The sequence below is a fragment of the Pipistrellus kuhlii genome, unplaced genomic scaffold (genome assembly GCF_014108245.1).
Source record: "Pipistrellus kuhlii isolate mPipKuh1 unplaced genomic scaffold, mPipKuh1.p scaffold_m20_p_14, whole genome shotgun sequence".
NCBI classification, from domain to species: Eukaryota; Metazoa; Chordata; class Mammalia; order Chiroptera; family Vespertilionidae; genus Pipistrellus; species Pipistrellus kuhlii.
In genome coordinates this window covers 2,987,338-3,002,941 of record NW_023425449.1, presented here as the reverse complement: position 1 = coordinate 3,002,941, position 15,604 = coordinate 2,987,338, and the positions used below count along the sequence as shown (strand labels likewise).

Here is a 15,604-nt window from a genome sequence, read left to right as displayed (position 1 = left end):
GCCCACAGCTGGACCTGTGTGAAGTCAGAGGGTGAACATCCACTGGTGACCAGAAGGGGGCACCACTGGGAGGTCAGGTCAAAGCAGCATTTTTTGGTAGGCCTTTTCCCACAAAGCAAAGGCCTGAGTGAGGTGTTGGTGTTGGGATTCAGAACCAGAGAGCTAAAGAGCCACGGAAGAAGCCAATGAGAGGGTAAGACCTGTGTTAGCACTTGGACTGTATTTTGGATGGATGGGCTGAGTCTATTTAAGAATTTCAGCAATGGACAAACATCTATGAATAACATAGTCCCACGTTTTTTTCCTTTCTTTTTGTTTTTCTCCTTTTTTTTTTTTTTTTACTTAAATAATTTGGATAATCATTTGAGTCTGTCTTCATGTTATCTGCTATAACTTCTTTAACCCATGCAGCAAAATCTCAGCTTGTGGCTTTCAGCCCAAGATACTTCATGGAATAACTTTTGGTGCACTTCGGCCTGTACTGACTAGCACATGTGTCAAACACAAGGCCCGCGGGCCAAATTCGTCCCGCCAGGCCTTGCAATGTGGCCCGCACCACGCTGTCATCACTGCACTCCGCTGCGTTTCCATCACAATGACAGTTTATGACTGTTCAGTAAACCATTCTGCCTGCGATTTAGGCTGGATTTTAGATTTTGGCCCCTTCTCTGATTGAGTTCGACACCCCTAGACTAGAGAAACTGATTTCGGTTCTTCCACTGGCTTTTCATTCGCTGTTGACGACTGTGTGATGGTATGCATTGGGGATGGTCGGGGGGGAGGAAACGATCATGTAATATTCATTTATTCTATTTATTTAAAAGTACAGTATTTAGCCCAGCCAGCGTGGCTCAGTGTTTTGAGCATCAACATATGAACCAGGAGGTCATGGTTCAGTTCTAGTCAGGTCACATGCCTGGGTTGCGGGTGTGCAGGAGGCAGCCTATCAGTGATTCTCGCTATTGATATTTCTCTCTCTCTCACTTCCTTTCTGAAATCAATTAAGTGTATAATTTTTTAAAAAGTATGGTATTCAGAGCCAGGTGCAATGCCAGGTGTGCAGGAGGCAGCCTATCAGTGATTCTTGCCATTGATATTTCTCTCTCTCTCTCACTTCCTTTCTGAAATCAGTAAGTGTATAATTTTTTTAAAAGTATGGTATTCAGAGCCAGGTGCAATGCCAGGCGCTAAAGACCTATAGATGAGCAAGGCAAAATCCTTGACCTCCAGGGCCTCATAGCCTGGTGGGAACATGGGAATATTATGGCACTTCTCTGATAGGGGGAAAGGCAGAGTGTAGTGCCAACAAGAGGGATTGGAGCCTTGCCTAAGTTCCGGTTCTGTCCACCTTGTGTGGGGATGGGTTGCCTGGAGCTCCAAGGCAAGCTAGTCAGCTTTTTGCTGGGGTCACTGTAAACAAAGAGCGATGGGCATGCCAGAGCCACAGACCACTCTGCCTTTCTCCAACCCCAGGGCAGGCACGTTCTCATGCCATGTCTTCTGGTCCCCAGGGTTGGTATTCATTCAGTGATAAGGTGATGGGTAAATAACTGGCATCATATCCCTTCCCTGGGGTCCCTTTCTATTCCTCATATTCCACAACCATATACAGTATCTTTTAGAGTCTGATATTTCCTTGATAAATCTACCGCAGCTTTGATTTTTCATGCTTTAGAGATCTATACTAAAAGCAGCCTAAGACCTGCCCAGACAGAAAACATTGATTGAATGCTGTGTCCCAGATGGATTCCAAGAGACAGGCACAGACCTGCCACCTCTGCGCTAGTCACAGACTCCCAATCCATTTAAGTAGCAGCCTTGTGCATCAACCACCTCTGACTGTTGGGTACGCAGAACCTAGAGCCCAACAGGCAGTCAACAGCTATCTGTGGAATAATCTACCTTCTCAGTCTCCTTCTCCCTTTCTTCCTGACGCAATCCAAGCTTTTTGGGGGCAGTGGAATGTGGTCCATTCTTTGCCATTCTCTCTTGCAGATGGAGTGTCCTAGGGTCAGAATTCTGGTTCCCAAAATATTAGCAGACATTTTTGGATAGGGATCCTAGAAGGGCACCTAAAAGAGCAGCTGAGCCCTGCCGACTCAGTGGTTGAGCATTGAGGTCACGGTTCAATTCCCGGTGAGGGCACACGACCAAGTTACAGGTTCGATCCCCAGTGGTGGGCATGCAGGAAGCAGCCAATCAGTGATTCTCATCATTGATGTTTCTGTTTCTTTCTCCCTCTCCCTTTCTCTCTGTTACCAATAAAAAATATATTTAAAAAATAAAATAAAAGGGCAGATGACTTGGTTGGGCCCTCCTTCTTTGCTCTGTCCATTTCCTGCCGCCATGATGGCCTGGAGAGGCAGCCAGTGGCTTTCAACTGACCTTGAGGAAAAGACCTCCTTGCATGGGAATCTCCTTTAAGCCATCCCTTGTGGACTGCTGTGCGGGTGCCCCGCGAGTAATCCCTGATCAGGGAGCTCATCTCTTCAGAAAGCAGCCCCTGTGGCAAGTCTGTTTGTTATAAAACCTCAGCTGTAGATGAACCAAAGTCTCTGGTGCTATCGAGACCACCCCTGGTTTTTATTCTGTTCTGCAGGATCCAAGTGACAAAACTGGTCTGTCTTCAGGGCAGCACCCCGATATTTGAGGACACCCATCATATCTCTTTACATCCCTTCTACCCCCAGGCCTCTCATGTCCTCTCTTTTTGCGGGTCCTATTCTGTTACATTTCTCATGCTGCATTGCTTCTCCCCAGGTCTGAGTTAAAGAAACACATCCACTTTGCCAACGCATTCCTTAATCCCTGGCCATGCCTCTGTCCCAAGCAATCCTGTGGACTCAGCATGCAATCACACACAAAAGCAGAAGAAAATATTCCGAAATGGTTAACTCCAGCCAGCTGGAAAATCGGCTGACACAGGACAAGGATGTGTGTTTAAAAAATGGCTCAAAAAAGAGCTCTTGATTCATGTGAGAATTGTATGTCAGTAGCAATTTACACGGAGATGGTAGTTTTAATAACTCACTCATTTTTTTTTTAAAGAAAACTCAAAACGTTAATTCGATTTGATTTCACCTTGAGTTCCATGTCTCATCGTGAATAATTTCATCGTTTTCCCGATTTAGGAGCATCTGAGGCTTTGAACAAAGAGTTTCTGCAAAAATGTCAGGAAGTGGGATAGAAGGGCTAGAAAACCCCAGTAACTATGAATGTGCAAGGTATGGCATATATTCAATTCATGATCTAGGTCAACGAAATTCAAATTCCAAACCAGACATGCCCAGCCCTGGTCCGATGCAGAGATATCAACGGAACCATGTGTTGCAGGTTCTGGGACATCACACTGAGTTCCAGTCCCAGCTTCCTGGCTGCGATGGCGGTCACACAGTTGCATTTGCCAGTGGAATGGCCTTTGCTAATCTTCTTACAGGATGTGGCAAGGCCTCCCTGGGAATGGCTGGCACCTCAGTGGTTAATTAATCTCTTCTGCATTCCTCCTCTCCCCTGCAGGGCAGACTGTGAAAAATCTCGCAGTGAGAAAATCTGGCTTCTTAAAATAGTCCCTCATAAACAAAACTCTCAGGGTAGCATCTGAGGGTATAAATCCAGTGTGTTTCCCGGGGAGACACAGGAAAGGTGGTTCTGGCTCCCGCTGCTCTGTGGGGACTGGCAGGCTAAAGCAGTGATCCTAGACTTGAGCACCCAAAAAATGGGGGTAGGGGGGGGAATTAAGCTACAGAACCAGTTCTGTTGCAAACTTAGCTTCAAACGTACAGGCCACAGAAATTCACCAGCCTTTGGTTTCTTCTGCCTTGAATCCCAGCCCAGAAAAAGCAAAGGACACGCTTCCCAATCAATATGCCACGCGGACCGCCACGCCATCCAACTGTCTGGTCTGGACTTGCTGGCCTCCCAGGGAATCAATCCTGTGCCCACTTGTGGGTGAGAGGAGAGGTTTGAGATGCATGCTGTACATGTCTCTTAGGCCCTGAAAATAAACACATGTGGAGCCCGCTGAAATAGACACCCTTGTGAAATGAATAAATTAGCATCCCAAGAAATATTTAGACAACAGTGAAATGTCACAGCAGCACGATGGTAGTAAGTGTCCTTTGATGACACAGTGCCAGCAGCACTGAATCTGGGATAAACTTTAAAAACATCTTTCCATTTTTGTAGGCTTGCTTTCACTTTCTCTTGTTGTGGAGCTCTGAAAATGCCATCAATCATCAAGGTTTAGATATGACTCTTGTGTTTGTCCTACTTAGCGTGACATTGCTAAGTCCCCGTGTGGAGTCCTCCCAGTCCTCCCAGTCCTCCCAGTTCCAATCTAATGATGTCTGGCCCACAGATGCCAGTCATGCGACATCACTGGGCATGAAGGAAAACACACTCAGAACCCAGTCCCCTAAGCACGCACCTCACAATCATTTTACAGCTCTCTCTAAATCAGACATCAAGTCTGTTTGCAAATTCAGGGCACAGGTATCAAAAGACCAGGATGAGTGGATCTAATTGGTCGTTTGAGAAGTCATTAAAAATATCCTTTGCAAATCCTTCTCTCTCCCAACCCCCACCTCAAAGGTGAGAGGAGAGGTTTGAGATGCATGCTGTACATGTCTCTTAGGCCCTGAAAATAAACACATGTGGAGATAATCTCTCTTATGTGTGAACAGACTATCCTTTCTGGTTCTGTCTTTCCTTCCCTCCCCCCAGGTGGGGGTGGGGGGGAGGGAAGGAAAGACAGAACCAGAAAGGATAGTCTGTTCACACATAAGAGAGAATATTTCCATTTCTGGACATTCAGAGGAATCTCTTGGGGATGCTGACACTCAAATTCGTTTTTGAAAGTCATTTCCTCAGACAGGCTGGGATGAGGCAATTCCTTTTTTAAGCCTATAAGAACTGGCTGCAGGAAAATGTACAGAGACGGAGATACTTGGGCTTTAAAAGATGCACACACCATAGCTAGCAAGCTGCACGCATTTCATGGATATTTGTGTGTTGTGAAGTGAGTTTTTATCCTGATAGCAGCTACCAAGTTGGGATGATTTCAATTACATGACACTGGCACTGTGCTAAGAAGTATACAATTACACACACACACACACACACACACACACACACACACACACATTTCAGAGAGGAAGGGAGATGGAGAGAGATAGAAACATTAATGATGAGAGAGAATCATTGATCAGCTGCCTCCTGCACACCCCCTACTGGGGATCGAGCCTGCAATCCGGGCATGTGCCCGGACCTGGAATCAAACCGTGACCTCCTGGGTCATAGGTCAACGTTCAACCACTGAGCCATGCCAACAGGGCCAATTCCCTTATTAGATTTGAGTTGGCAGATATTCACAAAGAACATACAATACATGCTTTTGTTTAAATTTTATCAATGGAGGAGAGATGTTGGTAATTCTGTAATACTTACTTAATCTTAACTGGGAAGTCAATCCTTCATTCAAATGACCAGAAATGCACTTGAAGCATATGGAAAGCCTGATTATCTCATAACCCCCACCTACTCATACCATCAACTACCACCTTAGTGGTAGCACAAAAAGACATTTTTCCTGCCAAAGGATTTTAAAAAGGCTAACTATCTTTTACTATTAGTCAAGTTTAATGGCCATGATTTACTTAGCCCTTTTCTGATTCTATTCTCCACTATTTGATGGATGTAAGGCAGGAAGGACAATGCTGCATGGGAAATTCAGATCGGACAGTGACCTTGAGCCCTGACTAACCATGGAGTTGCATACCTGGCTGCCTTTGCTCTGAGTTATCTTGGAGAAATCACCTCCACTCTGACGCATCTGCTTATCTACCTCACCAAGAGGTTTCAGAAGATTAATTAGCCACAGGCTTTAACATTTCAGAATCCCCCAGAGGGAAGCATAAAGCAGCAATCTTTCTGGTTCCTGTTCCTGCCTCTCAGTTTTCCAATAACGAAATGATTTTCACTATCTTATCACTAATGAGCTGAAGAATGAGAACGAAATGAGTTTCAAATGTTAGGTGGCTCATAATGTTGTCACCAGCAATTAAAATAGAGAAAAACGCTAATTATAGCAACAGTGCTTAGAATTTATCTACCCCGTGAAAGAACCTAGCAAATATAACCGCATCATTAATATTTTATTTGTACATATAATGTCATTTTGTAATGAATTTTCAGATCGGTATATTGAGCAAGCAGGATAAACAACTTATTTAAAATGTGGGAAAATCTGTCTTAGAGACTCTGGACAGCGGCACTAGTATCATTAGTTTCCATCACATACCTTAACTTGAAACGGGTGAGACATCACTACAGCCCTGGTGCAACCTACAGCTGAGCTTTGTCAGGGTGCGCAAAATAGGAGCCCTTTAGACTTGGTGTTGAACCTTCTGGTTTCCTCAGTATTTCCAGTGCCACTTGGGTCCTAGGAAATATCTTATCACTTGTCACATCTGCCCTGGACAACAAGCTCTTGTTTGGATGGGAAGTCCATGACTCGAGTGAACGTCCGTGTTCACTGAGTGGAGAAGACACAACCATCTCTTCCCTGATGGCGAGGCCCCTCCTGGGTGGCCCTTTTAGGTCCCCTCTTGTATCCTCAGTGGAAAGCACATGCTCATCTCAGTGAACACAGGACTCTTGCCCTCTTCACATAAAGAATCTGCAGAGATTTACAGCTTAGTCATCACCCTACCAAGCCACATATGTGATTCCCGTCAGGACAGAAAGGGGAGGAAGGGGTCCTCATAGCTTGGATTAAGGAGGCCGATTGTGGCTCATTGGTTACTTTTAGAAATGGCATGATCAGGAAAGGGAAATGGCTTTTCAGGTGTTCTGACTGTGAGCTTGTTCTCACTTGGTGTTTCTTGAAAATGTGACTGTTCTGTTAATGGGAATGAAGATTAGTGCAGAGCTGGTAGCTGCCTCTCAGTTCTCCAATAATGAAATTTGATTGGAGTTGGCAGACATTGATACACTGCAGTACTTATGGCCTTCAGTGGTCAAGATTGGTCCAGTTGAGAACGATGATGATGAGCTTGCTACAAAGGGCCCACTCCTAGCAATTCATTGTCTTCATGATTTCGCTTTACCCTTCCCACTGAATGCTGAGCCAGGTGTTGTATGGGTGTGACTCTCTTGAGGGGTGAAACAGGTGGCCCTCACTCTTGATCCATCTCGGGTACTTAGGTGCTTGGAAGAACAACCTCTAAAGGTTTCTGAAGCAGGACTGGCGCCAGTGCTAGGATTTCAGTCCTGCTCTCAGCACCTGCCAGATCCTCACCTTTGGGACATCCCTTTAAAGTTTCTAAGAATCAGGCATTTCTTGTCTGAAATGAAAATGAAGGATGGTCTCTTCTGTTTGTCATCATTAGATGTGATCATATATGTAAAGGCACTTGGATACAAATGAAATATTGTATAAAAGTAAAGAATTGGTTTGTGCTTTGATTTCTCCAAAGGTATTTATGTGTAAAAGGCTGCCTTACATAGATACAACTTACATGAGTGTAGAAAGCTTTTGCCAACACATCCAGGGACTTGGATATCTTTTATATATATAAAAGGTTAATATACTAAGTGTCCATCTGAACAGTTGCTATGATGCGCACTGACCACGGGAAATGGTGACCAGCAGCAGCTGTGGGGGACCTAGTCCTGATTGATCACCCTGTAGGCAGGATGGTGAAGCAGGTGAGGGGGCAGTGCCAGGCCACAGCAAACTTTCAGGCAGGGCTGTGGGGCTGTGAGGCTGAGGGTGTGAGCTGGGGCCCAATTCCTGCAGGCCATCCTGAGGGACTCCACCTGTGCACAAATTCATGCACCAGGCCTCTAGTTTTATAATATTATCTATGCAATGACTAGTCTTGTTTACTTAGTGACTGTTTGTTACCTATTATGTGCCGGGGATTTTTCTAGATGCTGAGGATAAAGTAGTAAACAGGACAGACAAGGGCCTTTGCCCTTACATGGTGTTTATGTGGTTGTGGAGGTTAAAGAAACACCATAAATATAAACAAGTGAGATGATTTCAGATAGCGGATGTGCTCTGGAGAAAGAAAGACAAGCCACGCACTAGGGAGTGAATGAAATAATGAGAATGTGCCAGTCATGTGAGGATCTGGGAAAATGGTTTTAGGTGGCAGGCTAGGAAGAGGGAAAGAGCTTGGAATATCTGAGAAACAGAAGTGGACAATGTATTTGGAACCTGAAGAGAAGAGAGAAAGAGAAGCAGCAACCAGCTCACAGAGGCTCAAGGAGGCCAGGGTAAGGAGTTAGGATTTATTCTAGTTGCTATGGTACGTTTTAAGTGTACCTTGTAGAGGGTGGGGCAAACATAGGCTTATAGTTGTTCTTATGGAAAACAATACAGTAATCAATAAGTAATGATACAAGAATAAACCCTGTGTATTACATACTCACAGCTGTAAACCTACTTTTGCCCCTACTCTGTATATTCCCAAGCAGAGAAAACTAAGCGGTTTTTAAAATCACAGATTTTTATTTTTTATTTTTAAAGCCATTACACTTCATCTTCATCCCTCTGCAGAATCTAAGAAAGAAGCTTGGACCTCTAGAGGGCGCCAAAGGAAAACGTTTTGTGGCCAAAGCCAGAAAGGTTCTTTCAGCACCTAAAGGGAAGGATAGCGCTCGGATTGTTATGTGAAAGGTGACTCAACTTAAAAATGGTGGTTCACCTGGAACTCCTCCCCAAACAGAAAGTTCCGTGAACTTGGTTTGCATGCACCGGGACCTTGGCTTTCACGGTGTAGGGTTGTTTATGATGAGGTGGGTGTGGGAAGACATGTTGGGGTTATTTTTAATCTCCTGCCATCTGGTAGTATTTGAGTAGAATATAAAACAAATACGGAGCCAAAATTTACTTTCTGGATTCATTTGGCACGAAAAGTGTCTCTATACTTAGAACTTAGAAAATATTCATCTTTTGCCACTTAGGATGTGTTTTTCCAAATACTATTCCAAGCGACTGGATGAAAACTTTTGGTAACGCGTCCTAAGGAAGGAAGGCTAGTGTGTGAAAAAGCAGTAGCTGAGAATAAATGGAGTTTTCTGCATGTGACCATGTAACTATGCTGTATTAAACAACCTATATAGGAAAAAAAGAGATGGGAAAAGAAAGATAAGAGGACAAAAGAAGAGCATGAGAAAGGGGGAAAGGGAGGAGGGGGAAGAGACCTGAGGTGTAGGTATGGTAACAAAAATGCAAAAAATAATGAGAAAACTTGGAAGACAGTGAGAGATTCAGTTCAGATCCATGTCCAAACAGGATTGAGAAACACAGTTAAAATGGAATGTTATACAATCCAACGTTGAATCTTTATCACATAGGGGTATGAAGGTTCCTGGTCATTTTGATACAACATCCATTATTGTCTTTAATTAGAAAAGTTCAGCTGCTCATTCCCTACTAACCGAGGCTCTCGTGGCTCCATCTCATGCCCGAGGACCATAGCCACGTACTTTACATACTCATTGCTCTACATAGGGAGCCTTCAGCAAGCACTGTAAACGCTGCCAACCAGACGACTAGCCTGAGCAATGTGGACAGAGCCATCAGAGAAGGGAGAGAGAATCCTAAATCGCCAGGAGTCCAGAAGGTCAGCCAATGGTCAACCACTCACACGGTGCCAGCGCTCTGCAAATCATGAGCAATTTTCAGAGGTGTTGTACCAGCTTATCTTATGACCCATCTGTTCAAAGCTGGGCACCAGGAGGAGGAGTTTCTAAGCCTCAGGTACAGCGGAAGTGGCACAGAGCCGGGAGCTGGAGCAGGGACTCACTGAGCAGCCAGTACCTGTCACCAGCCTTCTATGGGAAAACACTACCACGGACGTGTCCCCCTCATTTTTATCCAGAAGCCCCCGAATCCAGTCTCCTGCCACCACCAGACATTCAGCGAAGAAAGTGCCAGACCATAAATTATCTATGGATTCTAATGAGCTGAAACAACAGAGGCCCTGTCTACCTTCTCATTCACAGACAACGGGAACTTTGTTCACCTACACACATCCATATTTAATGGGGAAAGAGGAATAAAGCGGGAGAAAGAGACCCGAAGGGTCAGGTTCCATTTAAATATTTCAAACCACCTGCATCGAAACGTCCCTTTTCAATGAAGCAAAACTTGCTTTCTTGGTCAACGACACCCATCTCGGCTCCAATGCCCAAGGTTGACTGACTCAGAGAATTGGGGGTGGCTGCTGCAGAGAAGACATCATCAGGAGGTCCCCAAGGCAATCAAGAGTTTCCACGTAAATGTGTGTCATAGGATTGTCTGAAGTAGGGGGTAAAACGCCATCAGTAGGATTCCAGCACCAGCAATTAGTATGTGCTTAGCAAACGTGGATTCTTCCGAGAATTGGGGATGTGCGGCCCGAAGATACACAGCAGCCCAGCTCTGCATCCCAGAGTGCCTTAGCACTCCTTGCTGGGACCCTCAGAGTAAAGCTGGTAGGAAATGGGTCACCTTCTCAACTGGGTGCTTCTCCTCTCCCCGCCCTCCCCCCCACACCTCCTGCTCCAGAGACTACTGCCCCCCAGGGAGGTGAGCTGAGTAGGAAGACGCTGGAATACTCACAGAATCGGAATATGGGGGAGGGGAATGACATAAACTTCAGAGGTTTTAGTTCCCATTCCTCCAGGAAGAGAGAAATGCCACCCAGCAACACCCATGACCAGGAGTCTCCCAGATACAAGGCCCCAGGCCCAGCCCAGGGAGAGGACTCAAGTGAGCAGGCCACCTGCCTCTCCGAAAGACGCTATTTTCACACAACCCAGGGGAAGAGCAAGGCAGGCAAGCGTTACCTGGTTGATGGCAATGACCGCCAGGCGGGGGATCACCACCTGGAGGACCACCTGCAGCAGCGAGGTGGCCAGGCCGGCCAGGATGGCCCAGGTGAGCGGCAGCGGCAGCATGCTGTAGGTGGCGAACAGCGTGAAGAGCACGTAGCCGATGCCGTCGCCCAGGAGCCCGTAGCCCAGGCCCGCGGCCAGAATCTGTGTGGTCATGGCCACCCAGGTGACCAGGCCGCTGTACTGCAGGTAGGCGTGCGACGTGGTGTCCTTCCTGACCACCACCAGGGCGCAGATGACCACCTCGATGCCGGTGAAGAAGCCCAGCAGGATGCCCTTGAGCGGGTCCATGGGGGCCGAGGCCAGGCTCAGGTGCAGGACCAGGAGCGTGAGCTTGGTCAGCACGTCCAGCACGTTCATCACCACCTCGGACTTGCGCCTCTGGCCCAGGAAATAGCGCTGGTAGAGGCGCTCCAGGTCCCGCGACTTGAAGGAGTTGCGCAGCGTGGGGAAGATCACCCCGCGGTAGCTGTAGCCGCCGCTGAGGAAGAAGTCCGAGTTGCTGGGGGCGCAGTCCAGGTGCAGGAAGCCCAGGTCGCCCCCTCCTCCCGCGCTGCCGCTGGCGCTGCCGCTGGCGCTGCGTTCGGGGAAGACTCTGGTGCCGCCCGCGCCGTGCGCCCTCTCCCCGGTGCCCAGCGAGTAGAGGGGCAGCGCCAGGTCGCCGCCGCCGGACAGCTGCGAGGAGGCGTGGTGGTTGGGGCCTCCGCCCGCGGGGTCCGAGCCTTTGCCCGAGCCCCCGCCGCCCCGGCGGTGCTCGTGGATGAAGCGCTGCTCGGTGATGTGCCGCACGGCCGTCTGCCACAGCAGCCGCTGCGGCCGCGAGCCGCTCCCGCCGCCGGCCGGGGGCGCCGGGCGGATGGTGTAGAGCTCCTCGCCGCCGCCGAGGCAGCGCACCTCGGAGAGCTCCATGGCGCCGGCCGCGGGGCGGAGGAGGCGCGGGGCCCGGGGAGGAGGGCGCTCCCGGAGACCCAGAGGCGGCTGGCTTCCTAGGAGCTGGGCGCGGAGCCCCGGGTCCCCGGCCGCCCCGGGGCTGGAGGCCGGAGCGGGAGGCCCCCCGCGGGTCAGGTCATGGTGTGCCCGGGGCAGCGGGCGCCGGGAAGATCGCCGCCGCGGAGCCCCGCGTCCTGGCGCAGCGCCCTCCCGCCGCCCCGCGCGGCTGGGGAGCGGCGATGAGTCCGCAGGAGCCGCAGCGCCCTGGGCGCGCAGCCCCCTCCCGGGCGGGCTCCGAGGCCGGCCCGCGCTCCGGTCCTGGCGCAGCCGGTGCTCCCCGCGAGGCTCCGGGCGCCGCGCTCCTGCCGCCGCGCCAGGCGGGTCCGGGCTGCGGCACCGGCGCCCGACGCCCACGGCTCGGAGGCGGCGGAGGGGGGCTGGCTGCCCGGGTGCCCGGCGGCGGCGGCGGGTGCGAACTTAGCAGCTGCGGCCGGAACCGAGCCCTTCGGAGAACTCCATTTCGCGGGGATGGGGAGCCTGGGCGGAGCTGGGGGCGGGGGCAAGCAAGGGAGGGGGGGGAATGGGGTGCCGGGCTGGCGGGCTGGAGAGGTGGAAGCCTCCGAGCTCACGAGTCACCAAACGGTTAATTCGGAGGAGGGGGTGTGCGGAGGCCCCCCTCTGGCCGCCTCTACTTCCCTCCCGGCGGGGACTGGCGGGGCCGCGCCGGCCCTGGCCCCGCGCGTCCCTCCCGGCGGGGGGCGGGCTCGGGGTCCCGGTCGCCGCAGCAGGACGAGGTGGACCCTTCCAGCCGCGCTTGCGAGGAGCCGCGGCTCCCGGATCCCATGCCCTTCACGGCGCGCTCTGGGGTCCGCGCGGCCCGGGGCTGGGGGGAGCCGGGGGCGGGCGCCGGAGAAGGTGGGGAGGGCTCCCGAGCCAGCCGCGCGGGGAGCGGAGCGGAGTCATCCGTGCGGATCCGCGGCGGGAGCCGATGCTGAGCGGGCGCTGCGGCGGGCGGTCTGGGCGAGGAGAGAAGCCCGCGGCCGTGGGGAGGTCGGAGATGCCTCCGGATCCCGGGGGGCGGCGGGAGCCGGGAGACCTGTCAGATCGGCCGGACCCCGGCGGAGACTGCCACCCGCCCGCGCGCCAAGCCACGCCCCCGGAATCTGGGGGCCGGAGGGGGGGAGCCGGCGGGGACCTGGCACCCCGATCTTCCTGGACACCCCGGGTCTGGCAGGCGGCGTGGGAGAGGACAGCTGCGGCGCCCCAGCCGGGCCCCCTTCCTCCGCGGACCCCGCGCTCCAGCTGGCGGGGCGGGCGGGCTCCCCGCTGCTCTGCTCCGGGCTCCGGCCTCCGCAGGGGCGCAGCCGGGACGCGCAGGCCGAGGTGCCCACGGACCCCTAAAGCCCGGCGCGCGGGATGGAGGGTCTCCGTTACGCCCTCCCCCCGGGGCTTTTGGTGGAGCCAACTTTCCGGCTCAAAAGCAAAAATACCCCCCAGGAAGCCGACATTGCAGAGGCGGGCAGCTTCCTGCGGAGTTTTCCCTCCGCCGGGTCCCGGGCGCTGGGAGGCGCGCCCCCGCCGAGCGCCCAGCCCGCCAGCTGGAGCGCGGGTTCCCGGGAGGGGTGGGGAGGGAGGCGCAGGGAAGGCGTCTCCACCCGCCGCCTTCCCGCCCGCCCGCCGGGCTCAGGATGCGGACAGCACCCTGGGGTGCTCCGAGCGGACCCAGGCGCTGCCGGTGGGCGCCGGGGGTCGGTCCGCAGCCCCGCGCCCCCGGCTGAACGTGGCCCAGCGCGGGGGCCGCCACTTCTGCGTCGGTGGCTGCGGGGCCGGAGCACAGTCAGCTGATGGCCCATGATGTCAGGCTCCGGGCGCTTTCGCGCTCCCTGAAGAAGCCTCAATGACCGCCTCCCTGCAGCCCCTCTGCCCTCAGGAGCGAGCCATTCCCCCTGCCCAGGCATAGAGAGAAGCCCGCCCGCCCGCCCTCCGGCCGCCCAGGGCAAGGCCAGCTCTGGATGGCCAGCCACGTACATTTGTGCCATCGCGTCCCAGAAATGCTTTCCTTGTTAATCCCTCCTTTCCCACGCACAGGATTTTGGTTCACACGCAGCACTGGCCTTAACGCGGAGAATGCCAGAAGCGGGAAGAAGCCTAGGTATTCACATCCCTGAGCAGTAGATTCTGGGTGAACACATCCTGGGAGTGACCCCTTGGACGCCAGTCCCTCAGAAAGTGTCTTCTCCCACCCAAGAAAGGCAACCGCATTAAACACTCAATTTTAGGTAAAATGAAGGCAGATTCTGTTTTTATCCCAGTTGGTAAATTAATTAATTTCACTGTAAAGATCTTCCAGAGTAGCTGGCCTACCCAATGGGGCCAGAAGTTACTGCCAAAGCACACCCCCGCCCCTCTTAAATAACAACTCCTCTGTTTTGTAGTCATCTAGATCTTAATGAAGTGATCCCAGGAATTATATCCCTGAGAAGGGAATGTTGCTTGTTTCTTTCTTCCTACATTCCATGGATGGGTCAGCCCCGCCAGCTGCCTTGAAACACAGATGGGCAGGAAGTTGCTTGCCTTGAGGAGTGAGAGCAGAATGGGCCTAGGGCTGGGTGGGGAGGGAGGCAGGCCCCTGCAGACCCCGGAGGAGATGTGTGTGGCGCTGTGTTCTCTCTCTGTGGGCAGGGCCCCAAGTCACCTGTGCTAATGACCATACAAGCAAGCTTGGCAGCAGCAAACACCTCATTTTTCCCATTCTCTCTCCTTGGGTGCCCGAGAACCCAGCCTGAGCAAACGAGGGGCTGAATGCAGATGGAACTTTCCTATGAAAATCTTCCCCCTGGATGTATCCCAGGATGATTTATTTATTCGGCAGCAGAGGGAGGCGTGCCAAGGAGGGGGAGCGCAGACCCAATCAGATAAAATGAGTCAGGCTGGTGGAGACGCAGAGCGCAGAGCGCAGAGCTCACCACAGAGAGAAACTCAAAGGGTTTCATGAATCAGAGGCTGAAATGAATGTGTCGGGGAGGAAGCGCTGCATCTGGTCAGCTGACCTCGGAGCTCTCCTCTGCTGCTGGTGTTGTGAGAACAGGTTGTTTTAACAATGAGGGCATAGATGACACAACTAGATTCAGATGTTATTCTCCTTGTTGGGACAGTGCCATTCAGCCCCCAACTCATTCTGCTTTTTAAATGCCAGCATGGGCGCAGCACAAAGATTCAGAGGCTTGGGGCATATACAAACCTCCACGTGACTATCACTTAAAAGGAGAGGTGTCACCGAAACTGGTTTGGCTCAGTGGATAGAGCGTCAGCCTGCGGACTGAAAGGTCCCAGGTTTGATTCCGGTCAAGGGCATGTACATTGGTTGTGGGCACAACCCCAGTAGGGGGTGTGCAGGAGGCAGCTGGTCAATGTTTCTCTCTCATCGATGCTCTCTATCCTTCTCCCTTCCTCTATGTGGAAAATCAATAAAATATATGAAAATAAAATAAAATAAAAGTAGAGGTGTCAACACACTGCTTTGAGGCCACATGAATGTCTCATCACGCTTTCCTTTATTCCTGCATTATTATGGCCAGGGCTCTACTCTGTCCCAGGGACAGGATTTTGCCATCTTGGTGCCTCTTGTATCCAGACCCTTCCTCTTGGAATCCCCCCCTTCTCCATTGTCCTCCCGCCAAACACCACCCACCTCATCCTTCCAAGCCTTAGCCATGTCGTCCGCAGGAAGCTTTTCCTGATACCCCCCATGAAATAAACTTCCTTCTTTGTTGTCCAACAGTCTGTT

The 15,604-nt window shown here is 51.7% G+C and overlaps 1 protein-coding gene across 3 annotated transcripts in view; it reads right to left on the bottom strand.

The window, feature by feature from the left end:
• Positions 1-12,493, bottom strand: part of ADCY8 (adenylate cyclase 8) — a 131,304-nt gene extending 118,811 nt beyond the window's left edge. For all 3 annotated transcript variants that reach the window (XM_036437545.2, XM_036437546.2, XM_036437547.2), the window contains exon 1: positions 10,840-12,493. In XM_036437545.2, the coding sequence (XP_036293438.1) occupies positions 10,840-11,796 (957 nt within the window). In that variant the 5' untranslated portion in view covers positions 11,797-12,493. The remainder of the gene's footprint in view (positions 1-10,839) is intronic.
• Positions 12,494-15,604: the final 3,111 nt, after the last annotated feature.